This window comes from Podarcis bocagei (assembly GCF_964188305.1).
Source record: "Podarcis bocagei genome assembly, chromosome: 1".
Taxonomy (NCBI): Eukaryota; Metazoa; Chordata; class Lepidosauria; order Squamata; family Lacertidae; genus Podarcis; species Podarcis bocagei.
In genome coordinates this window covers 81,001,007-81,027,846 of record NC_138125.1, presented here as the reverse complement: position 1 = coordinate 81,027,846, position 26,840 = coordinate 81,001,007, and the positions used below count along the sequence as shown (strand labels likewise).

The 26,840-nt window shown below is 41.8% G+C and overlaps 1 protein-coding gene across 2 annotated transcripts in view; it reads right to left on the bottom strand.

Moving 5' to 3' along the window:
• The window catches only part of LRP5 (LDL receptor related protein 5), a 123,959-nt gene that overhangs the window by 48,155 nt on the left and 48,964 nt on the right, over nt 1-26,840 (bottom strand). For both annotated transcript variants that reach the window (XM_081197523.1, XM_081197524.1), the window contains exons 4-7: nt 25,725-25,921; nt 23,170-23,301; nt 8,741-9,137; nt 8,116-8,287 (exon numbers count right to left, since the gene is read on the bottom strand). In XM_081197523.1, coding sequence (XP_081053649.1) covers nt 8,116-8,287; nt 8,741-9,137; nt 23,170-23,301; nt 25,725-25,921 — 898 coding nt within the window. The remainder of the gene's footprint in view (nt 1-8,115; nt 8,288-8,740; nt 9,138-23,169; nt 23,302-25,724; nt 25,922-26,840) is intronic.

Here is a 26,840-nt window from a genome sequence, read left to right as displayed (position 1 = left end):
AAAGCAGTGAGAATTAGATCCAAAGATAGTGATTAGTGCTGAAATGAAATAATGAGTACTTAGGCAGAGTTGGGGTAAGAAAATTTGCATGCCAGTTCTTATGCAGCTAGACTTCCTTTGTAAATCTCCATCATTGGTTTTCACCAAGTGACAGACAATTACTAGAGGACCTGGTAATGGGAACTATTCTAACAGTAGCAGTCATGACACTGGCTGTAATCTTGCATGCATTTAGTCCGATTAAATCCGATTGATTTTCAATGATACACAAGGATGTGTGTATCATTGCAGCTAAACTCATAGTCCGTCATCCTCTAAAATATTACAATTTGATGCAATTAGGAAACAAGTCCAGTCAACAAGGTCAGTTCAAAATCCAAGCAGCATCTCAGCTGTATAATCCTCTAACATGGTGAAACTATTTGTCAGTACCTAAACATGCTTAAACCAGTTTTATACATTTAATATATATTTTTGCAGACGCTAGCATTAGAAAACAACCGATCAATGGTAGCATATTTTAAAAGTTCAGAAATTTCAGCGTAGGACCTCAATCAACATTTAAGCAACCATGTTATGATGTTGTATTATAAGGAAATTAAACATCTCCAGAAGAGATTTAAGAAGGCAAATGGCCATTACGGGGGGAGGGGGGAATCTAGCCACTGTAAACAGAATGAACAACTGAATGGAAAATTTACATCTATGAATGGATGATAGACGACATTTTCAAAAACCCTTGTAAAATTGTAGTAAATGATGACCAAAGTCCGCAGAGACAAAGCAAGATGAAAACTGACAATGGATTCAACGTCTTCAATAGTTCTCAACAGGCTCCCAAGGGAAAGTTAGAAAGGGAAAAGGCAGCAGGGCTACCTATAGGAGCTGCCATGCAAAAGGGCAGCAGGGGGCCACCTTAGGTGAAGGAAGTCTTACAATAAAAGGTGACAAGCAAAACATATGGAGCATTAGACTGAAATCAGCATGCAGACATACGAACGACTGCAATCATAAAAGCCAAGAGGCAACCAATATTAAGTGGAAAGACATGGCGCATTATATTGTTTGCCTATGCCAATGTTCAACTGGGGTGTGTGTGTTAAAAACAACTTAAGCCACCTAGAGGTTTCTTATGGTTCAGCCACATGAGTAATCAATCGTCTTTAAGTTTAACTATTTTCCGTCATTTCCTCATGCAAGCTGAAGTATGGCCTTTTCCCAGTTCTAGATTAATTCAGTATACAAAATTAAGATAGGCCTCAAATAATTGTTTCCTATTGCTTTTTATTCAAAAATAAGGCTGAAGTTTAAATATAATAGGTAGTTTTCAATAGGTTAATGCTGTAAGCTTTCATAATAAGAAATGCCTCTTAACTAAAAACCAAGACCGGGGTGGAAATCTATCCTCGGTAATTTGCATATACAATCACAGAAAGAAATGAAAAGATACCTAGAAGCTAAAACAAAATGACTTAACAGGGAGGTGATTTAAATTTCATATGTTAATTTTGCAGAAAGCTTCCAACTTAGGTGTGAATTCCCCTTCGCACAACTCAAACAATTGTGGTGTAAGACAGTTTTTAAAACTGCCTGCTCAGGCGGATGATTTATTGACCACTTTCACCACTTTCACGCTTGTAGCCCCATCAAAGCCAGTAGAACTATACCAGTCAATGAGCAACTCCCCTCCCGGCATCTCCTGGTTTCTTTAGAAAAACCTAAAGGGGGAGGAGAAAGTACTCTGAAACTGCATTTGCATAAGTGCACAACACAGGGGATTTCTGAGCATTCATATCGGCCAAATCAACCAAACAAATTGCCTGAAGAACTGCAACAGTAAGCTATTGGAGTTCTTATGTCGGCAACTTCAGAAGTCCATCGGGAGAATAAAATCTTTTATAATAATAATAATAAAAATCAATCACGATTCTTGTTCTGTCTCTCAAAACCTGGGGGAAAAAACCTGTGCACCACTAGTTTAACCTTCTTACTAAAAAATGAATACAAGATAAAAAGGAGCCGACAGCTGGAAGAGAGCCAATAGAAAGCTTTCAGCAGCAAAATGCAAAGAGAACTGTTTGTTCTGTATTCAGAATTTTACATGGAACTCCACAGATGAGATGGCATATCTGGCTACAGGTCCAAGAATACACATTTATTACACAGAGAATGCTGTTGTTAAAAATAAATTGGAGATTAATGCCTTCTAACCAGAAGTGCACGGAGAAGAATTCCTGAGCAATTCAATTCCCACAAGGAAAGAACAAAGTTTTCTTTCAAAAGTCACCTTTTACTGGGAAGGGTGCTCCTTTACAGGGAGCCCCAAGTTGAGAAATAGACAGCTCCTGGCTTTCTATTTATAGTCATTCAGGCAGTGAATAGTTTCATTCCAAATGCCACAAGGCATACATGCAACCTTTTATTCCAGGGGCCTGATTTGTGTTTCATTTCATAAAGTCCAGGGCTAGGAAGACAAAAAAGAATTTTTAACAAGTGTGCAACAGAAACTTGGGAAGGGTGTGTGTGTTCAGCTTCTTTATTAGACTAAACTAGATTCTCAGACGCTGGTATGAGGGGTTGGGGGCTGGGGGGGGGCAGAACTCAGAAACTTTCCTATACAGTTTTGCTTTTTAAAAGAAATGTAGCTCTAGAACTGCATGGGCTTTTTTTGCTCATTAACCATGAATACTAGTGCCCTGCAATTTAAGCAAATGGGGGGGGGAGGGGGGTGACAAAAGGAAAAGGAACAGAGGGGTGCAAGCATTTCAATTAGCTGGCTTTGAAGGACCCTTCTGAATGAGAAAGACAGAACACACTTGTCAAATGCAAGTTCAAGTGAAAGGCACTTCTGCCAATGAAGTGCGCAGATGGCTGTGGGGGTTCCGCTAAACCTTCGCTGGGCCCCCATTATGTCTTCATTGCTCACAAAAAAAGGCAAGGGTCACCTACAGTTTAGAATAAGTTAGCTTCCTTTCCCACAGGATGACTCGAGTCAAAGTGGTGAGGAAAGTCTTCCCTTTTTGAGTGACTGCTGTCTCATCAAGGCACTAAACACTTATATAAAAAAGCTGAAGAAAGGCATTTTTTAAAAAAATATCTTCCCACCACTGCAGATACCAGATAAATGGAATATGGCTGAGCATTTCTATTAAGGGGGAATGCAGAGGGATTCTAGGCAGCTAACACTATTTTCAGCATGTTGTTCAGCAGGCTTTTCCCTCCATAGGTTCATAGAACACAGAGTTCAAAACCATGTACAACTTGGAATAAGTGGACATTCAATTTCTATTACATATTCGCCCGTAGGAAAGAGCATGACACCTTAGCTCAAGATTTTTTTGGGGGGGGGGGCTGTGTGTGTGTGTGTGTGTGTGTGTGTGTGAGAGAGAGAGAGAGAGAGAGACAGACAGACAGACAGACAGACAGACTCTTGTATAAGCAAACTCTGTCCTGCAAACTTCTGAAAAGAAAAGCAGTTATAGCTTGGCATGTTCTGTATGTGTTGATAAATTATAATGGAAATAAAGTTGAAAAAGCATCACAGGAATCTTACACCAGTACAATGCAGAAGTTTCCCTGCAACTGATCACAGGGCAGAAATGAATGACAAGTAATTCTATGGCCGCATGCAAAATTACATTCTTTTGGATACCATTTGAACTAATTCCCACTGTAGTGAGAGTGCAGCACTTTGGGGGGGGGGGAGAGTATGATTCATGTTAGGACGGTATGAATTGACCTATAAACCAATAAGACTTCTCCTGTTCAGTTTAGTTATCACCAAAGAGCAGCTAGAGTCTGTTCCAGACTGGTCCTGAGCCACTCTCATTACTACTTCTGCTAAGACTAAAAGCTGTATCACCACTGCTGTGCTGCCACCACCCCAGTTGCAATGCAGGGCAGACATTACTTCTTGCTTCAAATGCTATTGCTTTGGATCCATAGTTAATAAAAATCACAGAAGGAAAGTTTTTCATCTTCTTGCTTCCACTGCAGCCACCTGTGGCCATAAAAAAACCTTATCGGGGTTGTGAGGGCAACTCCTGAACACTGTGGGATGGGGTGCAGGGGAGAGAAGAGAAGGAGAAAGGAAATCTGTGAACTTCCTTAACAACTCACATTAGGATCCAAGCCATTGTCTTAATGGTGGGCAGGGCAGCAGGTGTTTGCTGCTGCTTGTTGCTATTGGTTGCCCAGGCCAATGGTACTTAGGATCAAAATCTACTTTAGAGGATCAGGAGATCCTCCAGAGAAGCACATGATATGACATAGGAGCCACAGCTGAAAGGAGAGCATTGGAGAAAAGCATCCCATGCAAGTTTATGTTGTGTATAATCTCGAGGGAGTTATTTTGGCCTGGAGAAGATGGTATGAAAGTAAAAGGAAACAAAATAAAATGTACAGAAATAAATAAAATGGTCAGAGCTTCTGCACACAAAAGTGATGTTTGGAGCCAAGTCCTGTAATGACTATGCCTTGGGTTTCTTCTTTAGAAGAATAAGGCATGGGCAAATTGTATAGGAAGTGGTTGAAAGTTAGCATTCTCTTTCACCCACCGGAAGTAAACTATTAGTTGTTATCCAAGTTTCAGATTTGTGTGTAGCTATACTGTTGCAGTCGACAGTGGCCCTTTAGTTGTTTCCTCGGGGTCAGTAAACTTGGTAGGGCTCATGGTGATCAATGCCTATTTCTCCTTCAACTGTGGGAAGGCAGTTGCTTTACTTCTGACACAGCCTTCTCAGTGGTCAAAGGTCAGATTCCTCCTATTCAGAGCTCCCAATGGTTTCCTCCTCCCTGTCCCATTTTTTGAAATAAAAGTTCATTTTGGCATTGAATTAAGAAAGCACAATTAATTTTAAGCACAACTCTGCAACTTTTCTTTAACTTTTAAAAAGCTTGACTAACTATGAATAGTATTGCGAGAACTAAAGTGATTTCTTCCAAAGCAAAAATAAAAAAGTTTCGGCAAATGAAAAAGATCACATTAGAATTTCAAGACAAAGGAATCCCTACTCACATTCACTCTTCTTGCTAATACTATGGTCCCCTGTGTTTTGCATTGTGGCAAGGCAAATTTGGGTACTGAAAGGGGGAGGGATAAGAGCTATGCTAATTTACCCTGCAACTAATATTCTGAATCAGATTTTGATTGTCTTTCCTTTCTTTCTTTTTTTACCAGTCTTTTTTATCATTAGCACTTCTACAACACATTAGGTACAAAACTAGAATATAATTACATTTTAATGAATAGATGCTAGGATGAATTCAAAAATTCTGGATTAATCTACATTCATTTAGGGATGAAAAGACAACAATCAGTAAACAAGACGTTTCTGCTACCTTTTATGGGGGGAAACTTTTCTTGCACTGACCTAGATTGAGGTCATTATTTCAAATATCACATACCATACGGTAGAAATATCCCAGGGGAAGATTGTTTTCTAGAAAGATCAACACCCTGAAAGCCTTTTCTGATCACAGAAGTACAGGCTAGGCATTATCTATCTTTAGTTTACAGAAATATTTTCGCACTTTATAATCTGTGACCAGAGAGCAAAGCCAGGATGAATTGGGTTAATAAGAATTACCAAGTGGACTTTGGTGGGTTGGTCGATGGAGGGGACAGAACAGCGGTCTGACACTAATGACCCGGGTGTCACGCTTCAGAGAGACTTCTTAGCATAACACAATGCTTCAGAATGTCTAGGCATAAAGTCTGACTCCTTCAGGAGAAAGTAACTGCAAAACCTTTAAAATGATAAATGGTGCGGTGGAGAGAGATACAACCCCACATTTAATAATTCCCTGTGTTGCATTTTATCCCTAACTATAGCTTCGAAAATATTTAAATTAGAAACATGTCTAAAAATAGGGAAATAGTTCAGATTTTTGTAATTATGCCTCAGGGTCATTAAGCAAATCCTGAAGAGATAATACCAAACCACAAAATTGGTTTTTAAAGAGAATTAGGAACTTCCACACGTGGATGCCAGTAGCTCTTTGCTTCAATCTCTGCTGGAACCTTGTAATCCGTATTAATCTACTGTTCGTTCAAGGAAAGTTAACTTTTTTTCCAATGAAGTCCTAAATTTGCTTTCAATTCTTTTATGTTCCTTAACTCTGCAGCAGCCAATTCTGTAGAGCTAAGATACATTATTTCCACATAAACTATGTGAAATCTGCTGTATTTCTCATCTTTCTACACTCCCCCCCCCACTCCTTACCCTTTTGCACATGCTGCCAAACTAACTTAGCAAAAAGTTTTAAAAGCTGGGAACAATGCTACCACAGGGTGCCAAATTTGCAGTGAAAGCCCCAAAGGCTGTTGTCACGCAAAGTTTGACAGGCCTTGCCAAATGGTTTCTTCAGGATATAAACTGCTTGTGAAGTGACTGAGTCCTTTGTATTTACAGCTGAATGCTGCAGATGGGAAGGTCTCTGCCAAGAAAGAGTAACTGCTGTTTTTGCCATGTGAAGGTTTAACACACATAAATAAGGAGCACACTCACTCCTAACGTGCACAGCAATGTTTAGCTGCTTTAGGAGCGGGGGTGGGGGTGTGGGCCTTCCACCTCAAGGAACTGGGTAGGTAAAAAGAGCTTTATTTTCTGAAAGTAACATAGTGTTAGAGAAGCATCATGATCTGCAATGGAATGAACAAAACTACCAACTGAGCACCCTTGTCTATAGATTAAACTGGGCAACTCTCCCCTTCCCCCCAAAAAAGACTTATTATAACTCCCCACCCCCCACACACCTGAAGGCCCAGGAGCTGTTTTGTGGAAGGTCCTTGACCAAAGATTTATTGGAATCTGTACCCTGTAGTACTCTGAATATTGGGAGCATTAAAATTCAAATATGAGAAACTACAATCATCTCTTTACTCTATTCCAGGAGAAGGAGTCCTATGAATAAGAAACAGATTAACAAGGACACCTCTTTACAAGTTCCAATATCCAGTGAATAAATAGTATAAATAGTATGCTTTATTTACACAGCACCAAAAGTAGGTGCTTTATCATCATTGTGCTGGGTGGGTTGGGGCAATTTCTAAAGATTTGAGAAATTGGGGCCAATCCCCTCGGGGAGAAGCATATCTCAATGGAAGGGCACATGCATTTCGATGAAGAAGAGACAGTTCTGGACTACACAGGCCACTGATCTGACACAGCTTAAAGCAGCTTCATATCAATGAGGCGCTCAAATCTCATTCTCTCATCATCTTTTAAACTCAAAAAACCCACTTACAAAAAGAAACGTGATGTGCCTCATTTAGGAAGCAGACTAGTAGAGCAAAGTATGTGAGCAACTAACTGTTTCTCACCTTCAAACCTCTAACTCAAAACAAATAAAGCCAAAATTCATGAGTGAGAAACCAGAATTTTGGAACTATCAGACCTTGCCTCATAAGCATGTAAATAGAAACATTAGCACACTTTTTCCTGCTGTTAAGTTATTCCCTTAATGTCCTAATCTGTTTTTCCTTTACACTCTCCTAAAAGGCATTTAGTATTAGGTGTTTTGACAGAGAGGAAAGTCCTCTAACACCATATAGAGATGTTCAAGCATTCCTACAGCTGGCTTGGCGGCTATGTATCAGAAGACATATTTTACTGAACTTATTTACATCCTATTGCATAAAGTTAGCAAGTCTTGAAGTTACACAAAATCCTTCCATCCATCTGAATGAGGACAGCTAAACGAACTACATGTGCAGAACAAGACAACTCTGCTGAAATGTCTCAAACAGAACAACATTTGCTTAAAAAACCTTTCTCCAAGTTTCGGCGCATTCAAGAATGAGCCAAAGACTCCGTTAAGTTAGTTTTACAATAACAGTTTAGTTCCAATTACTCTTCTGATTCCTGGGTCAGGGTCTATTAAAATTAATTCAGTTGCAACGATACAGTCACAGATCTCTATTGCATCCACACCTTAACTCCCGTTTATAGAACTCTGTAGCGCTTGGAATTTCAACCAGTTCAGAAACCATTTGTGGTAAAAACAGATCATTTCCATGAAAACAAAGATGAGCCAATGTGACAATATGAGTAATACTCAAGAGAGTTAGTTCTTATCAAAGCTGTCTGAAAAAATATAATTTTTCTAATTTACCTCAATTTTGTCAGTCTTCGCATCTCCCCAGTAAAGTTTATTTTCTTCAAGATCCAATGCCAAACCATTAGGCCACCCTAATGATGTATTCACCAGAACTTTCCTCTCAGAACCATCTAAATAAGCAGACTCAATCTTCGGATTTTCACCCCAGTCTGTCCAATACATATAGCTGTTGGGAACAAATAATAATAATATGCTGTTTTACACATGCCTCCTCCTTACACACAAATATTTGATGAAAATATACTACTGCAATTTCAAGTTGTGACATTTGCTGAGAAACTTTAATTAGTAGTAGAATCTGTAATTAGCAGTCAGTGTATCCCCAGAGCTCACAAGATTCATAAATTGTCATTTTAAATAAAGGAGGAGATACAAAATCCCACTCAAGAAATCATGAAGGCCCTCACTACAACACAGGATTTGATGCTTGGCTATCCTAAATAGATAGTAATGAAGCGTATGGATTGGAAGAATGGCAGTGAATTCAGCACCACCAATACACTAGATCCTGCACTCTCAGAATATACAACATTTAAATACCTTCTTTCACAAGCCTAGAAAACAAAAGCAGAGCCATCTCTTCATTTTGTATCAATGACCAAAGATATGCAACACTCACCCCATCACAGGATTAAGCACTATTGCTCTAGGTTCATCTAGGTTTTCCGATATAATGATCTTCCTCGATGTCCCATTCAGCCGCGTAACTTCAATGCGATCGGTACCAGTGTCGGTCCAGTACAAGTTTCTAGCCACCCAGTCTACAGCTATACCATCAGGGTGATTTACTTCTGTCGTCACAAGGGTTTGGGCTCCTGACCCATCGAGAAAAGCCCGACGAATGGCTCTGACATCATCATCAGTCCAGTATATATAACCCTCCACAGGATCATAATCTATCGCAATAGCATGCCTGATATTATCTATTTGCAAAATGATGTCGGTGAAATCTGGCATGTCTAAGGAAATTCTTCGTAAATCTGTTCTTCTGGCAAGCAAAAGCACTTCTTCAGCGCCTGGGAAAAGGAAGAGAATAACCAGTAAATAACCAGCAATTTCCATTATTTAAGTTTCATTTACTATTTAGAAAGCAATGCTGTAGAAGTTATGGGAAATGAAGACTGATAAGTGTGGTCAAATTTTGTTCTGGCACTATGTGGCATAATAGTGAACCTGGGCTGCTCATCCCCTCAACTGATTTGAAGTACGGAGATGAGACTGTAGTGTCTGAACCCTAACACTCATCTTCACCATTCCTATACTAGTAAACGGGAAGCAAAGCCAAAGTACAACACTGAAAAATGCAAGGAGGTGGTGATGAAGGAGCAACACTTGGGAGATTCCTTCTCTGATGTGGGCAACAGAAAATTCTGATACTCCTAATACATTCCCCAAACATAACTTTATGAAGCCACTCTTCTCATTTTTAAAAATATAGTTCTCTATATAGTTGAAAATACTTGTAGCAAACGAAATAAACCCAAAATACAAAATGCCCCTTATGCTAAGAGAACTTTAAGACTTCTGCTGAGGTCATTTGTTGGATAGGTGTGCTTAGTATAGATGCTACATACAATACTATGCCTCTAGGAAACAGCTATTGGCTGAGTTGACAAGTTTTGTGGGATATGATGTCTAGACGTTTTCCCGTAGCAAATATGTTAGCAAATGAAATCATATCCTACTCTTATGAACCTTTTTTTAAAAAAACGTTTATATGAAAATTCAGTATGTTTTTCCTTTTGCAATGGAATAAAATGACATTTGAGACATAACTGGGTTGTCTTCCTTTTTTCAATGTTAAAATATTACCCTTTGGGTACTTTAAAAATATTTTGCTCAACATTTGTAATACAGAAAATCATCTACTCGTTTGTCTAGTTTCCACTGCACCTCTTGCCACCATTATATCTCCTCCACCAAAGGTGGACACTGGACTTTCAAATTTCAGCAGCACCTTGTGCAAGGCCAAAATTCCTCCCCTCTTATCTTCTGTTCTACTCAATTTACTATGTCACAGTTGTGGCGCCCCCTGGGCCCAGTGCAGTAGAACCGGTTGTGCTGCTCTAAATCCATCCTTGCCTCTACCTTCCATCAAACATAACCCATCTGCCTGGAAATAGAAATCCCTCCAAGTGAGCTGTTTTCTCGCTTGGGCAGATGCTGCTCTTAGCCACAGAGAAAGGCACCATTTTGAGGATACCTCTCTGCAATACCCTGTGCCCTTGGCTCTGGGGCAGGAAGGAGAGAGACAGTGCTAGACAGCAAGTAGCACAAGGGAAGCAGGAAATGGACAAACAGCCACTACTTTCTCCATGTGGCCAGGACACTCTATTCCTAGTTGTCTGAAGCTGGCATCCATGTGCTAGCTTCATCCTTCAGAGAGAGGTCCGGAGGGTGGCAACATGAGAACAGGCCTTCTCTGCAGTGGCTCCCCATCTGTGGAATGCTCTCCCCAGGGAAGTTCGCCTGCTGCCTTCATTATACACCTTTAGGCGCCCGGCAAAAATGTTCCTTTTTAACCAGGCCTTTGGTTGACCTGATCAACATCCCATGCCCTTTTGAAATGAGGCTCTTTGGAAGGTGGGTATTATTGGGTTATTGCTTTTATTGTTATTTTATATATTATGACCTTTTTATGTGAACCGCCCTGAGACCTCCAGGTATAGAGTGGTATATTATTATTATTATTATTATTATTATTATTATTAATTGGGGGGCAGACCTTGGGGGTTTTGTATGCTTAGCACAGACCCATACCTTGCCTATAAAAAATTCTGAAAGTGTGTAGGATTATCCCCACCTGTTTGTACTCTTAAGATTTTGTACATATTACAACACAATTATGTTGTAGTTTTATTTTCCTCTGCAGAAACATGTGAACTATCTAGACAGTGGAATATAAGTTGAAGAAAACAGAAACCTTTTACAAAAATAACACTTGAATTTGTAATACATTCCACATCTTTCAACTGCTTTTTACTCTGTGATTTGGACAAAACTGGGGTGCCAGTCGCAGAGACGATTCAGACCCCAAGGTCTTCGCAGGCTTGCAGCCTTGGGATGTTCCTGGATCTGCTGATGAACCTGGATTTTCGGGTTGCAGCAGTGCTCAGGAATGCCTTTTTCCGAACTCTAACGTGTTAGGAGGTTGCAGCACTTTTCTCCAGACTCACACCTCATAATCATCCATGCTTTTGTAAGCGTACAGCGGAAAAAAGTGGGCTGTTCAAGGGCAAGGAAATGGAGGGTGGGGAAGTAGAAAGGCCTGTGTGGCAGGGAATGGGAAGCACAAAACTGGACTCTCCTTCCTCGCATGGTCATTTGTATCCTGCCTCAGTAGCCCCTGATAGATTCTAAGCTAAGGAGACACAGCAAATAATACAGGCCTAATTACTGGGCTAAGAAATGTATACAGCACTCTGAATAATGCAGCGCAGGGATGGGTAATTTATAGCACACATACCAGATGCAGGCTGCCAAGTCCCTTTTACAGCTTGTGGGCTGGCGGGAGCCATGGCTGTGTGCAGCGCCTGAAATATCCCCCCGCAGGGTATGGCAGCTGACCGTGGCATTGCCACCTAAGCTCTGCAAAGTTATGCATAATCTCATAACTTTGAGAAAAGTCCAGGTGGCTCAACCAAACTGACAACAGGCACCACTGTTGCCATGACAGAGAGACATCAAGGCCTCAGAATGGGAAACAAAACTGCCCTGAAAGGCCTAATGGAAAACTGAAAAATAGCCTCTCTATAAAACAAGTTATATAATGACATGCCTCATGCTGAAGCTTCAAAGAATCTGTGAAGCATGCAAACACACACACACACACACACACACACACACACACACCCCTTGCAAGAAATAGTATGGAGGGAATATTTATTCAAAAGCAAGAACTAAATGCAAGAATGTATGGATATCTGTTTACATTCACAGTGGACCAGACAGGTGGTGCTTAATTTAATGGATAAGAGTAAACAGAATCATCATTGCCAGACTGAACTAGAAAGGGTAAACCACATGTTAATATATACAGACATCAATGTGCAGACAGGAATGGAACAGCTCAGAGCTTTTGCAAAGCCCCTTTGGATGAAACTGATTATCTGGTCCCATTTTGGTTTGGATTCAAGCCTGGGTACGGCACCAAAACCACCTTGGTTGCCGGGATGGATGACCTCTGTAGAGAAAGACACATGGAGTGTGCAACCTTCTCATCTTTCCTTTACCTCCTGCCAGCATTTGATACTATCTACCATGATATTTTACTGCACTGACTTTGTGGGTTAGATGGAGGAGACCTGTTAATTGGGCCCCCAAGCAGTTTAGGGCATTAAAGGCAAGTAACAGAACAACGCGGGTGGCGCTGTGGCCTAAACCACAGAGCCTAGGGCTTGCCGATCAGAAGGTTAGCGGTTCGAATCCCTGCGACGGGGTGAGTTCCTGTTGCTCCTGCTCCTGCCAACCTACCACTTCAAAAGCACGTTAAAGTGCAAGTAGATAAATAGGTACTGCTCCGGTGGGAAGGTAAAGGGCATTTCCGTGTGCTGCTTTGGTTCACCAGAAGCGGCTTAGTCATGCTGGCCACATGACCCGAAAGCTGTACACTGGCTCCCTTGGCCAGTAAAGCGAGGTGAGCGCCGCAACCCCAGAGTCGTCCATGACTGGACCGAATGGTCAGGGGTCCCTTTACCTTTACCTAACAACACCTTGTACTGGTGCTGCAGGTAGAAGAATTCTGCCCCTACCTGCCCTGTCTGCTCCACTTCATGGCACATCTGCCAGGCCTTTTCCATTTAACTCCCCCCCCCCCATGCCTTTTTATAAAGCTTCTGGATGAGGTAACTACTGACTGGTGAGCTTGACATTGACACAAGGGAAGGCCTTGAACAGATAATTCAACAGCCAGTCTGTTAGCATTTAGAAAAGGATGCTATGATTACTAAGACCCAGCATAGATTTCTCAGAAATAAGTCATGCCAGACCAATCTGATTTCTTTTTTTGATGGAATTACAAACTTGGTGGATCAGGGAAATCCTGTGGACCTAGTGTATCTTGATTTCAGTAAGGCTTTTGACAAAGTCCCCCATGATTTTTTTGTGAGGAAGCTGGTAAAATGTGGGTTGAATGAAATAACTGTTAGGTGGATTTGTAGCTGGTTGACTGACCGAACCCAGAGAGTACACATTAATGGTTCCTCATCATCCTGGGAAAAAGTGACAAGTGGGATGCTGAAGGGTTCTGTCCTGGGCCCGTTGTTGTTTAACATATTTATAAATGACTTGGACGAAGGAATTGAGGGGATGCTCAGCAGATTTGCAGATGACACCAAACTGGGAGGGGTAGCTAATGCCACAGAAGAGAGAAACAGAATTCAAAATGACCTTAACAGGTTGCAGAACTGGGCACAAGCTAACAAAATGAATCTCAATAGGGACAAATGTAAGGTGCTGCACCTATGCAGGAAGAACCAGATGCACAAATATAGGATGGGGGACACCTGGCTTACTACCAGTACATGTGAAATGGATCGAGGGGTCTTGGTGGACCACAAGCTTAACATGAGTCAACAGTATGATGCAGCAGCAAAAAAAGCTAATGCTATTTTAGGCTTCATTAACAAAAGTAATAGTGTCACCTTGGGCGAGTCACTGCATCTCAGCCTACCCTACCTCACAGGGTTGTTGTGGTTGTTGTGGGGATTAAATGAGGAGGGAGAAAATCACGCATGGTTCCCCCAGCTTCTTGGAGGAAAAAGTGAGATATAAATGCAATGAATGACTGAATGACTTAATATTTAGGGAATCTGCAATCATTGGAAGAAGGAAAAAAGAGGGGTGAGTATGCACATACAGCCTAATGGCCCTTTCCAATGCAGAGAAACATGCATGTACTCGCGCACATCCCACCTCTACACAATTTCTCCAGCTTCCTTCCCACCATGAAGATAGTCCCACACATTTTCAAAGAAGCCACCTCGTGCCAATTTCTTATTTATGGAAACACCCTCCGGGCTCCTTTTTACATCTTCACAACTGTCACTGCACATATATGTTGACACCAACACACACACATGCTCACACGTACCCTATTCCTCATCAAGATGCCCAACTGGAGTCCAATGCAGTTGGGAGTCCAGGCTGCGACTGCTTCCATAGGAAGTGATACGCAATCCGTACAGCACTTACGTACCTACAGTGCTGGATTCAAAGCAACAGTGCCTAACCAGATATACCAACCATTCCCCTAGAAAAACTAAAACAGCGCAAGAACCCTCTCAAACTGCTGTTGTGGTGGTAACTCTAGGGAAAGCAGCTGGAGTACACAAACTGAAGTTTCCGACAACATGCTGAGCCACAAATACCAGATAGTACACGGTAGCCAAGTTTTCCCCGGTGTTGTTTAAAAACCTATAAAATGCTAAGAACCTGAAGGGTTGGCTTGCATGTGTTGTTGTTGTTTTAATTAATGACATAATAACTTCTGGTTCAGAGGAGACAAACAGAGGTAGGACACACTGTTCCAAAAAGTCATTTAGTGGCCACTACCAGACAATACCAATTTGCACGGTGACACTGGAAATGGAGTTTTCTACATCTTATATGTTTTACCAAGATTCTAAAAGAAATTTAGAGTAATTAAGGCTCGTTGTGTAAAGGGACTGTGTGTTCCAACGTGGTTCAAGCAGCAAAGAGAGCGCTGGTTGTGAAATATTTTATTTGGGGTGGGGAGCAACCAGGACACTTTTCTTCTTCAAATTCACACTTTCTGGACTATCACCCAACTCACTTCTAACCTGTTGTGCTGCACACAGACTTTGAAGGAATACCAATGCTGAGTAATTTTAAAATGCTTAAAAAAAAAGCAATGCAAAATACAAACTGAAGCACATTTCTGAAACACAGAGTACATTCAACACAGGAGACAAAGCGCAGAAAGACAGAGGGTGACACAGGGGAACTAATCCTCAATTTAACCCGGGAAGAAGCACTCATCTGGGGCCTGACTCATCCTGAACTCAGACAGCTGGGCCTTGCTGCTGTTGCTCTGACCTCTGTTCTCCAAGACAGCAAAGGCTGGATTCATGCTGCCTCTAACAAAATTTTCCATGTAATATAAAACAGACCAGAAAATGAATGCGTTTCTGAAATTAAGTGCATTCAACTTTCTCCAAATGAATTTCAAAGAAATTGTCATTTAACTTACCTTTCAAAGAATAAAAAAAAATCTCAAATACAATCATTTCCCAGAACTACAGCCTTGTGTCTCTGACTTCTCCCTCACTAATAATTCACTCACATATCCCCATTTGTTGGTCTGTCCACACCACCACTTACAATGCCTTAATAGGTCCCCTAACCATGATTTGGTATTAACATACCGTATTTTTCGCCCCATAAGACGCACCTAGATTTTTTGGGGGGAAATAAAGGAAAAAAATTTTATTTCCCCCCCAGGTGCGCTGCGCTACACCAGGAGCTTGGGGCGTGCTGAGCTCAGCGCGCCCCAAGCTTCTGCGTGCCGGCAAGCAGTCCGCTAGCCCTGGGAGAGCCGCGGGGCTCTCCCAGGGCTAGCGGATCGCTGCGCTACACCAGGAGCTTGGGGCGTGCTGAGCTCAGCGCGCCCCAAGCTTCTGCGTGCACGCAAGCAGTCCGCTGCCGCCCCAAGCCTCGCGCACCCGGTGGGACCTCCTGCCGGGCGCGCGAGGCTTGCAGGCATTCGCCCCATAAGACGCACCCCGATTTCCCCTTCATTTTTGGAGGGGAAAAAGTGCGTCTTATGGGGCGAAAAATACGGTATTCCAAAAATTTCACCTTTCATTTAAGTCAAAGGAAATGTCTGTTCATAGAGCTATGGCACTAGTGATCGTTTCACATCACAAATGTAGTCAATTACAGGCAGCATTGGGGTGGGGGGAGTTCACATTCCAAGTTAGCTAAGATTTTCCCACTGGCAATGGATTTTGAGACACCTGAAGGTCAGCTAATCCAAACCCCATGTCTTAAGGTAAAATTAACTGCATATAAAATAGCTTATATCACATCCAGATGCTTAAAAGTCTTAAGTTCACCAGCTAATCTGGGTTGGTGCTGGAAAATTCCTTCCTGAGCCAAAACAGGGATCCAAAGCATTATTTAAGGCAATGCATATACTCTTACTGTTTTTAAAAGTCTAAGTCTACATCCGTCAACTATTTGCCAGAAAAAAACGGGGAAAAGAATGTCTATGTAACACCATATGACCCACTTAATTAGCAAGGAAAAAAATGCATGAATTCCTTATGCTTAAAAGAGGGAAGCAAGAAACCTGAACTCTTCAGACTCAGCAGACTGAAGTTACAATTTTTGTTAAAGCAACCAGCCTTTTCCTTCTACCACTTCCTCACCGTGCTACTAAATTGTCTTAACATTTTCTGTTTCCATTCCTGAAAATGTAACAGATCTTTTGTCAATCGATATGACAAAACTAACATCCATACAGGCCTAGACATTTTAATGAGCTGCATTTAGGAACACCTGCTCAGTGTAACTGAATTTGAAAGGAGAAACAAACCCACAAAACACAAGTGTTGGTCCATTTATCCTCCATCCCTGAGCGCTTCTCATTTTGTAGTTAATGAAAAGCCACGCAGGAAGCAAGAGAGGGATGGTTTGTAACTGAGATAGCAGTCCCTTTAATCCATTAGGTTTACATTTTAAAATATCCAAAGTAGGTGTCGCACTTTCAGAGATCGCCGCTTTGTGCCACTATTAAAAATTCATGTTTCAGCTCTGAAAATGGCAGCTGCATTCTATTTACAAAATTAACTCCAATCAGAGTTGACAGCAGCAAAGCAGCCCATCTCACCAGCTCAACAAGAGCTGTTTGTCATTCTCCCCTTGGCCCACTTCACATTTGACAAGTGACAAGACATTTATAATACAGTAACAAATGCTCCAATTTATTCACCCAACCTAAACAAATGTAGACAGCGCTAGTTGCTGTTGCTAATCCATGCCAGAAAATGCCATGCTATTCCTTTCCCATTTGTCTGTCTACTAATCAGACTGGAACAATGCTCTCTTGTGGGTGCCTCGCTAACCCTTCTGCCTCTCTCCCTCCACTGCTAACTTTTTACAGGCCCCATTCTACTGGGAGTGACTTTGGGGGTGGGGGAGTAAAGATTAGCAAATTCGAAAAAACTGTCATTGGAAAATCGCACCTCCAATGAATACAGAACACACCCTAACTTTTATTAGAACCAAGCTGATTTTTAAAGGCCATGCATAGATGAGCCACATATAGATCTGTTAGTTTCTGAAACAGATTAAGTTATCTGGCAAATTTCCTCTGCATATTATTGTGGGGAACATTGTTCTATATTATGAGCAGGATATCATGTTTGTTACCATGATTTGCTTTTTTGTGTTTTTATATTGTGAACCGCCCTGTGATCTTTGGGTAAAGGGCAGTGTAGAAATTTAATAAATAACAATTAACATAGAGACTTGCACAGGGAGGAAATTAACAGGATCATTGTAGGTGGTTTTATTTTACTCAAGCAAAGTGCATGGCAAATGCCACTATTACAAGATCTAACAGGGGAATTAAATGTCAAGGTCTATCACGATCTGTGAAACACCCTTCCTCAAAATAATACAACTTGTTGTCCTTACTAACACATGGGGAAAATATGCATATTCAACACCTACAGTCAGATAAAGAAACATCAGCTAATACAACTATTACAAGCACTTCCTTTAATAAGGAAAATTATTTATTACTATCTATCTTGGCAGTGGTTTAAATATGATTATAAATATCCGAGTTTAATATAAAACTTCCATGTCTTTTAGTGAATCCAGTCTTACCATTAAAAAAAAATGGGCAGGCCCTTTATGAACCAAATATTCAGTAATTATCAGCACAAGTCCCTCTAATTATAAAAAGAGGTATATTGCATGTTTCCATTTTCTCCACTAGCCACTACAAGCTTGATGCAAGTTTTGATTCTTCTTGGATTTTTGTGTGGAAAAACCCAAACCAAACAAGCAAACTGGTTAGATGACAACTCATTAACAACCAGTTAAAATGCCCACAGCTTCCCTTCTGAGGAAGTGTGTAATAGCCCAGTTCAGACATTCCTATCTCAGTTTATTATGCCAAGATATGCCCAAACCTCCTGCTCTTACAGAGTCCTTTTGCTAAAGCTGCAATCACCAAGAAACCTGCAATTAATCAGAGTTTGCTGTTTTGTTCAAATCAGAAAACTATTGTTACCAGCTTCAGAACAAGCCAGGGTATTAAACTAACTTCAAACTGTAGTTTACTATCCTGACTTGTTCCAAAGATGGCAACCAAAAATCAGAAGAAATGGAAAACTGTGGTTTATTAGAGACTCCTTGGTTTAAAAACGGTGAAGAGAAGATATAAAAGGCAGTGTGAGTGCATATCTCAACTTAATCAGCTGAGGTATGATTGCCTAAAATACAATAATGTTAATCAATTAACTCATGGCTGTGGCTCCAATACTCTCTTCTCCTCCACCCTGCTGCTTACGAAATAACACTAGAAGATTTACCAAAGTTTTCAGCAACTATACCCTGTTTTCTCATTTCAATTCTTAACTAGACAAAAAAGTTATTTCTTCAAATAAATGGTATGTAAAGATAATCACTGCCTGTATCCAACGCAGCATCACATCAGCACAAAGATTTATGTTTGCAAGGTGGAACTTTCTTGCCTCTCCTCCCACCCACTGGCGGAGGAAGAGGAATGTGAGGGGGGGAGTGCACTGCCCCCACCCCCCCAATCCCGGTGGGGTGCCATCGCAGCTTCCCCCCGCCTGCCCTGGGCGCCACGCCACCGCAAGTGACACACCACGCCCCCAGGACGTGCGCCAGCCCTGCCCCGCCTGCTCTCCGCCCCCCCCGGTGCCGAAGCATGAAGCTCCGCTATTGCTCCCGCCATGTGTCCCTGAAATCTGTTTTGGGGGTTACTCCAGTGTATATTTGAGGAGGGTGTAGGGAGGGAGAGGATAGGAGGGACTATTCTGTTGTGCAAGCGCAAATCCTTGTGTTGACGGAACACATTAGTCAGATACTTCCCCATAAAATTGCCATGGAAATACATGAAAGCTGCATTTCAATTCTGTACCAGAAAATATCCCACAAGTTCTATACTGCACTTTGATACAGCATACGCTGTTTTCTCTCATATGGCAAATATTAGCTTCAGGAGGAGATTTAAAACCAGAGGAAATGTGCAGGGCAAAGGATTAAAAAAGACACCCGCATAATGGCTCCATTCCAACTTTCTGGTCTGCTGAACACACATACATACATACAACACACACACACACACACACACACACACACACACTTGTTAATTCTTATTCAAAGGCTCTGATTCTTTAGGGAAGCCCACAGTGACCTGTGCAGGTTGTATCAATGTGAGTTCAATTTGACGTCCCAGTCATTTCTTCCCCTCTGAGTAACAGATTACAGCCAGCCTTTGGCCACCAAGGAGTTAATTAATAATAGCAGGAAAGCACGTGTGGACATGGCATAAGGCAGAGCCACAAAAGATGCAGAGCTTGGGAAAGAAATAATCCACAAAACTGAACCAAAAAGCCACATTCTTATGCAAAACCAGACTTCCTGTTCCCATCCCACTCCCCCTTCACCCCACTGACAGAAAGCCTTTAAAAGAATGTCTGGCCCAACAACAGAAAGGTGCTAGCCATATAAATAATCACTCATTTCTGTATCCTTTCAGCCAACCTTCTAAATGCCCACTGGGGCAGTTTCCCATTGCCAGAAATTCAAGGTCAATATGAAAGTTTTGAAGCGCTTGTCCCGAGCATTCAGGAACAGTTCCTAAAGCAATGAAAAGAGGGGTGCTCTTTATATATATAAAAAGAGGTTGGGGGGATCCTTCCTATAATGCGGTGGAGAGCATGCCAGTAACACAACTGAAGCAGGAGTAAGGGAACATGTCTTGCCTTTAGCAGAGAGAAAATAAATTTGCAGCATTATATATATGCCCCCACAAAACTAACTTATAGCAAAAATCACAGGGATAGGGAGAAAGAAGGAGGAGAATTTAGTGGGCGCTGACCACAATGCTACATCAAGATCTAGAATGCTGTTCCTACGGGGATTGTTGTTGTTGTTAAACATTTCATTAATCAGGATTGTATCCAAGAAAGTTATTGTGCCTCCAGCAATGGGACTTCCTCTCCTCCCTCCCCCAGCCCCCCAATCTGCACTAGAGCAACCCTGGATACTCTGCGGCAAATGCTGGAATCACCAGAGCGGGGTGGGGGGAGGTTCAGGGGGCACTCAGAGGAAGGAGAGGGAGAGGAACTTCCATTGCGCAAGCAGACTGTGAGTGCAGTGACTTTGTTGGAAATAGCCCTCATGGTCCACAGCACAATAATTTTCACCAAGCAATGCATGTTGTGATACTTAGAATCATAGAACTGTGGAGTTGGAAGGGCACAAAATGGTTGTCTAGTCCAATCCCCTGCGATGCAGGAATCACAGCCAAGCGTCCAAGGCTTCCTGTGATTGGTGTGTGTGTGCAAAACACAGGTTATCCTGACATCCTGCAGTGCCAAAGGGAAAGAAGAAAAGGCATATTCTGTCAGAGTCCCCTCTCCTCTCAACGCACGAGGGAGGCACCAAGGCTCCACCTCTTTCCAGTTCTCCTTCCTTTACTTAAGTCCTACACGGTTAGGCATTTGCTTTTGGTAGTGCAGTTCTCCCATTCACAATGTTCGAATTTCTCTCAGGAAAAATGGCTACCCGTCTATCATATGCACATATGAATGTGTTCCACTTTGTGCTGGTGCTGCTTCTGATGTGGTTGGGGTCCCGTCCCCCCCGCAATGTGGGGTTACTGCAAAACATCTACAGAAAATCGTGCATTTTGTTGCAATAAAGAAGGAGGAAGACACTTGCGTCAGGTCCAGAACAGCGAGATTTGCAACTAATGAGCCCCGTCAATGGAAGCCTGCACAGAGACTTTGGTTTGTTCAACAAGGCTTCTCCCCCTCTGCCTACCTGCTCCCTGCAATTGGTTCAGGGATGGGGGTGGCAGCAGAACACCCTAGAACAGCATCCACGTGGAGGAGAGGGCACAATCGTTCTGACTGAACGATGAATGATTGTAATAAAATGATGTTTAATTCTTCCTCTTACAGTGGTGCCTCGCAAGACGAAATTAATCCGTTCCACGATTCGTCTTGCGGTTTTTTCGTCTTGCGAAGCACGGCTATTAGCGGCTTAGCGGCTATTAGTGGCTTAGCGGCTTAAAGAAAAAGGAAACAAACTCGCAAGAACTCGCAAGACGTTTCGTCTTGCGAAGCAAGCCCATAGGGAAATTCGTTTTGCGGAACGACTCAAAAAACGGAAAACTCTTTCGTCTTGCGCGTTTTTCGTCTTGCGAGGCATTCGTCTTGCGAGGTACCACTGTATTTTTAAATACAATGGCAACACCAGCTAGACCACTGATAATTTGCCTACTATTATGCACACAATCCTCAACAGCCATGCTGCTAAAAAAAAATCCAAGACAAAATATTTCTCCGTGTGGACCAGTCCCCTTTAACCTAACTGAAGCTTAACTAGGGTTGCCATATTTCAAACAGTGATAATCTGGACAAGTTGTTGAGCTTTTTGGGCAAATTTGCAAAGAAAGAAAGAAAGAAAGAAAGAAAGAAAGAAAGAAAGAAAGAAAGAAAGAAAGATCGCCAAAAACAACACTGCCAACATGGGTTGCCATATGTCCAGATTTTCCTAAACATTTTAGCAATTTCCACCCAGACACTGCTTCCAACTGCAGTATTGCGTATATGTCCAGGAAATTCTGGACATATGGCAACCCTATCTTAACATTAAATCCAAAGCACTAGCCCTCACAATCCAAGATTCAGCAAATTTCCCTGGCACATTTCTCTCAAACATAACACACATCATTTCTGGTTTTCCAAAGAAGAAGAAGAAGAAGAGTTTGGATTTGATATCCCGCCTTTCACTCCCCTTCAGGAGTCTCAAAGCGGCTAACATTCTCCTTTCCCTTCCTCCCCCACAACAAACACTCTGTGAGGTGAGTGGGGCTGAGAGACTTCAAAGAAGTGTGACTGGCCCAAGGTCACCCAGCAGCTGCATGTGGAGGAGCGGAGAAGCAAACCCGGTTCCCCAGATTATGAGACTACCGCTCTTAACCACTACACCACACTGGCTGGACTTGGTCATTAAAGACCATATGCCAACATATCCTTATGAACACTTAATATATATTCTTCCATACTTTGCATTGTAAAACCAGAAGTTCTAAAGCAGCCCTAAATTTGAGAGAAATACATAATTTTTGTAATGCATGAATACTTTAATGAGGGACTGCTCACAAATTAACATTCCAAAATGGTTGCTTACATCCAATTTTTGTTCCCTGCATACATTAGATGGAGTTGTAAAAGAGATGGGGGGGGAGCAGCAATAATAGTGGAATGCATTTTTTGTGGAAATACAAAATTCTCTTCTCATGCTTATAAAATTTGATGTGGTTATATATTTTACTTCTATTGCCTCCATACTTTAAGCTAACCTTGAATTCAGTTAATATGTAGGCATCTTCTATAGACTTGGGACTGAGCTCTTGCCAAGTGAATTAATTGCAACAGACAGACTTCAAATACATACATAAAAGACCCTGTTAATGGGGGGGGGGGAGGGAATAGCTTGGGATACAGAGAAGGAAGAGTAATACACACAGAGAAAACACTGCTTAAATAACTTCTCTAGACTATACATCAGAAGCAGCTAATACGGCCCCTTTCATCTCCCATCAGTAAGTATGGCCCTGAACACTGGCCATACTTACTGTCTGGGGCTGGTGTGAGTTATGGTCCAAAAACATGTGGATGGCACCATGTTGGCTACCCTTGTTGAAGACAAAAGAAGGAATTAACTTGTCCAAACCAACCTCAAAGTGTCTCAGTCTTCTGGTACTAGTCTAGAACTCTCTTGAGCAACAATTTCTCTGGCCACATTACTTACCTGCTTTGCAGGTCCTGCCATCTTCTTCAAGCTGGACTCCAGTGGGACAGTTACAGCTGTAAAAGGGGTCTCTTGGAGATAACAGGCACAAATGGGAGCAGCCCCCATTATTATCTTCACAGGGTGTATGAACTTAAGAAATCAGAAAAGAGAGAAGAGCATTTTACATTTTTCCAGAACGTTGAGGAACTTCAATTCTCTGAGGTAAGCTAAAAATAAACATTTCTCCCCCAGAAGTACCCTGTTCTTAACAACTCTGAACATAATTTAAATATATATACACTTGTGTGTTTTTTACTGTATATTACATTTTGTAGAACACATCTTTCCTAAATTTTAAGAATGTGCAAGACAGGAATTTAATGCTACATAATGAGGCTTAGAAAGATCTCTAGAGAAGCAATTCACACAGTGCGTGTGTACACACTGACTTCGCCTGAGAAAATCCCTTTTAGGTTGCCTGCCCACCTTCAAAATGTAGTTTAGGAACTAGGTACAAAAGTTGTTTAAAGGCAAAACTGTGGCTGGAATGCATGATGCAGCTTCCCTTTAAAGAAGACGCGAGCTCAGCAAATTACTCGTACAAGATCAGAAAGTAGCTTGGGGATTCTGTGGAGTGACTCCTGAAAATGTTGTAGAAGCTGCTAGGAGCCTTGTAAGCATGAGGAGAATTATCGCCTGCCACAGTCCCAGGACTGTTAAAAGAGATTTCCTGTGGCAGCTTTAAAACTCCGTTTGCACAATACAACTTGTATTTACTAGTACCAAACACAATTGTAGCAAATATATCAGTCTCTCCCCTTCCACATACACATATTCATAAAGCCAGTCAGTTTTTAAGTTGTGTTTTGTTATAGTTGATTTTAACACCTCCTGGAAATAATCTCACTGGATTATGGCAACAAAAAGAAAGGCAGCCAACAATACAAAAGGGGGGAACAATTCAAGTGTGCCAAGAAAATCAGACGCCAATATTCTGTGCACTCCCAGATTATCACTGCCTTGTGCGTGGGCCATAATCAGACCAGCAATATGCAAGAACCATTTGGGGGGAGGTGGAATCCAAATCCGATCCTAGTCAAGAGACAATGGCATCTCAGCTATTTCTAGGAGATGGTATCTCCATATGCACCAGGTTTTCCTCGCTACTGGCCAGAAATACTGTGACCCAAGGGCGGGACATTCCCTCAGCTGAGAGAAATGTCAAGAATTTCAGAAAGCACCACACAACCCCATCTGGAACGCTAGGACGAACTGTAGCAGTGCACATACTCAGTGCATTTTAGTGAAGTCTTGCACCTGTTTCTCGGTTAGAGCAGATCTTAAATTCTTTTGTTTACTCCATGGTGCTTTGCTGTCAACCTATCTTCCCTATTCAAAGTACAGCCAGTACCACATCCAGAGACCAAATATTTCAGGTTTATTAGATTCAGGACCCAAGGGTCTGCTAATACTTATCTCTAAATCATGAGCTTATTGTGTACTTTCCCAATAGTTAGCATCTGCAAACTACAATATTCTGAACAATGAAAAGGCTGCAAAACAAGACCAGGGTGTACCATATGTTCCATTTTTATTTTTATTTTACACAGAACTTCCACTGATGAAAGATAGAGGCTCCATCTACGTGGATATTTGAGCTCCTAAATCAACTGCTGCAAAGTTTCTCTATAGCTATGTTGATACCTGGCATTAGTAATATTCAAAGTGGAAAACAATTCCTTAGAACAACCTGTTTAAAGAATGGCAGAGGTGGTACTATGAATGTCAACAATCAATTTTAGATAAAAGCCTATATAGAGGAGCAGGAAAAATAGCTTGGAAATATCTTCAGATTAAAGAAATTCTATTTATTTGACTTTGCTTCCTAGCACGAAACTAGAAATCGCTTGCATAAGCAATCTGTGCTTATATTAACTTCTCCTGTTCTGCTCCATAAGGTTACTTAGAAATTCACTGCATCCCCACAATAATTAATAATTATAATTAACTGACTATACATTGTTGCCTTTCTAGGCTCTGCATTTGGTATTCATTTGTATGGCTCTAGCTTGTCAGATTCCTCTGACATCAAAGCAACTAAGCCAATGACCGCCAAAGAAATTGTGACATCACCACCTGCAAAGCCCCTCTGAAACATCCCTGACATCAAGAGGCGGATCAAATTGAGGAAGTTACTGAAGAAGTCTAGAAGTCAGAGGATGAGATGTTGCGTGCAGAAGAGCTTCAGCTTGCTTCCAAGCAATTCTGAGCTTGTTGGCTATATACATGCTAGTGTTCAGTAAACATAGAGGCAGAAACACAGTTGAAAGCACCATGGCACGTAAGTCTGTCAAATCCAGTATTTGAGGACATGATAGTTAAAACTCACACAGCCAAGCTAAATTTCTGCCTAACCTGCTATTCATTCACAATGCTTGCTAACATTTGCATCAAAGAGATGAATCATTTATGTTCTCTCTCTGAAGTTCCTGGGTGTTCTCCCAAAGTCCCAGATTTAAAACCACACCCACTCCACATGCCTAAACTACAGCAAATAAATGTAGGAAACGTACAATACGGCTGCCTTTCAGGGCTCAAAACCTGGATGTCCATCGGCGAGTACAGTGCACTTAGTATTTCTCTCCTTTTCTCTCCGGTCCTTTTGTTGCAGGCATGAATGGAGCGAGTCTGCCAGTCCGTCCAGTACAAAGTATCCCCAGCCAGCGTCAGTGCAAATGGGTGTGTGAGGCTACCTTCCACAACTTTTTGCCTAGATTTGTGGGAGGAAAAGCATTTTAGTTGCCATAACGATTCCATGAGCCAAGATGTGAGCTCCTTAAAGGCTTCAGTCAAGATTTGAATAAAAGACAACTAACTTCCATAAACAGCAGCACATCAGTTCACCTAGAGCAGTGATGGCCAAACTCGGCCCTCCAGCTGTTTTGGGACTACAACTCCCATCATCCCTAGCTAACAGGACCAGTGGTCAGGGATGATTGGAACTGTAGTCCCAAAACAGCTGGAGGGCCAAGTTTGGCCATCACTGAGCTAGAGCTATCCCAACCATACTTCAACCCTCTCTGCTGAATCATCACACATGCAAAAATATATACATTGAGGCTGGGGGGGGGGGGAACATGGGTGTGCAACCATTTTTCTAAGCCTTCAATCACCTTGCTCCTTTTGTAGCAATAACTAGTTCCAGCTGATTTCTGTTACAGTAAATTCAAGCCACTATGCAGAATGCAAATTGCTCTGGAACGCCATCAAGCCAGTAACAGAAGCGGGTGACTGTGGCAGCCTTTGCAGCATAAAAGGTTTACTTCCTTCAAGCTTATTTAGCACTACCGGAACTAAAGCACACTCAGACATGAAAACAGCCTGTTTGTATTTTCCATTACTGCTCTGAAATAATTTATTAGTTTGTAGTACAATATGAAAAGCAGCTTCATTTCCTGATGCAAAGGAATTGAGTTGACCACAGAACATGGACATGTACTGCACAATGTTCAATGACTAAGGCCAGGGATTTTTCAAAAGAGCCCATAGGGGGAAATCTAGAGTATCTCAAACTAACTGACAGCAATGCCTACCAGGAGGAGCAGACAGGAATTCTGAATCTAAATATTGTTACACCATACAGGGCCACTATCCTTGCTTAACACAGTGGTCTTGAGGAGGAGTAGAGG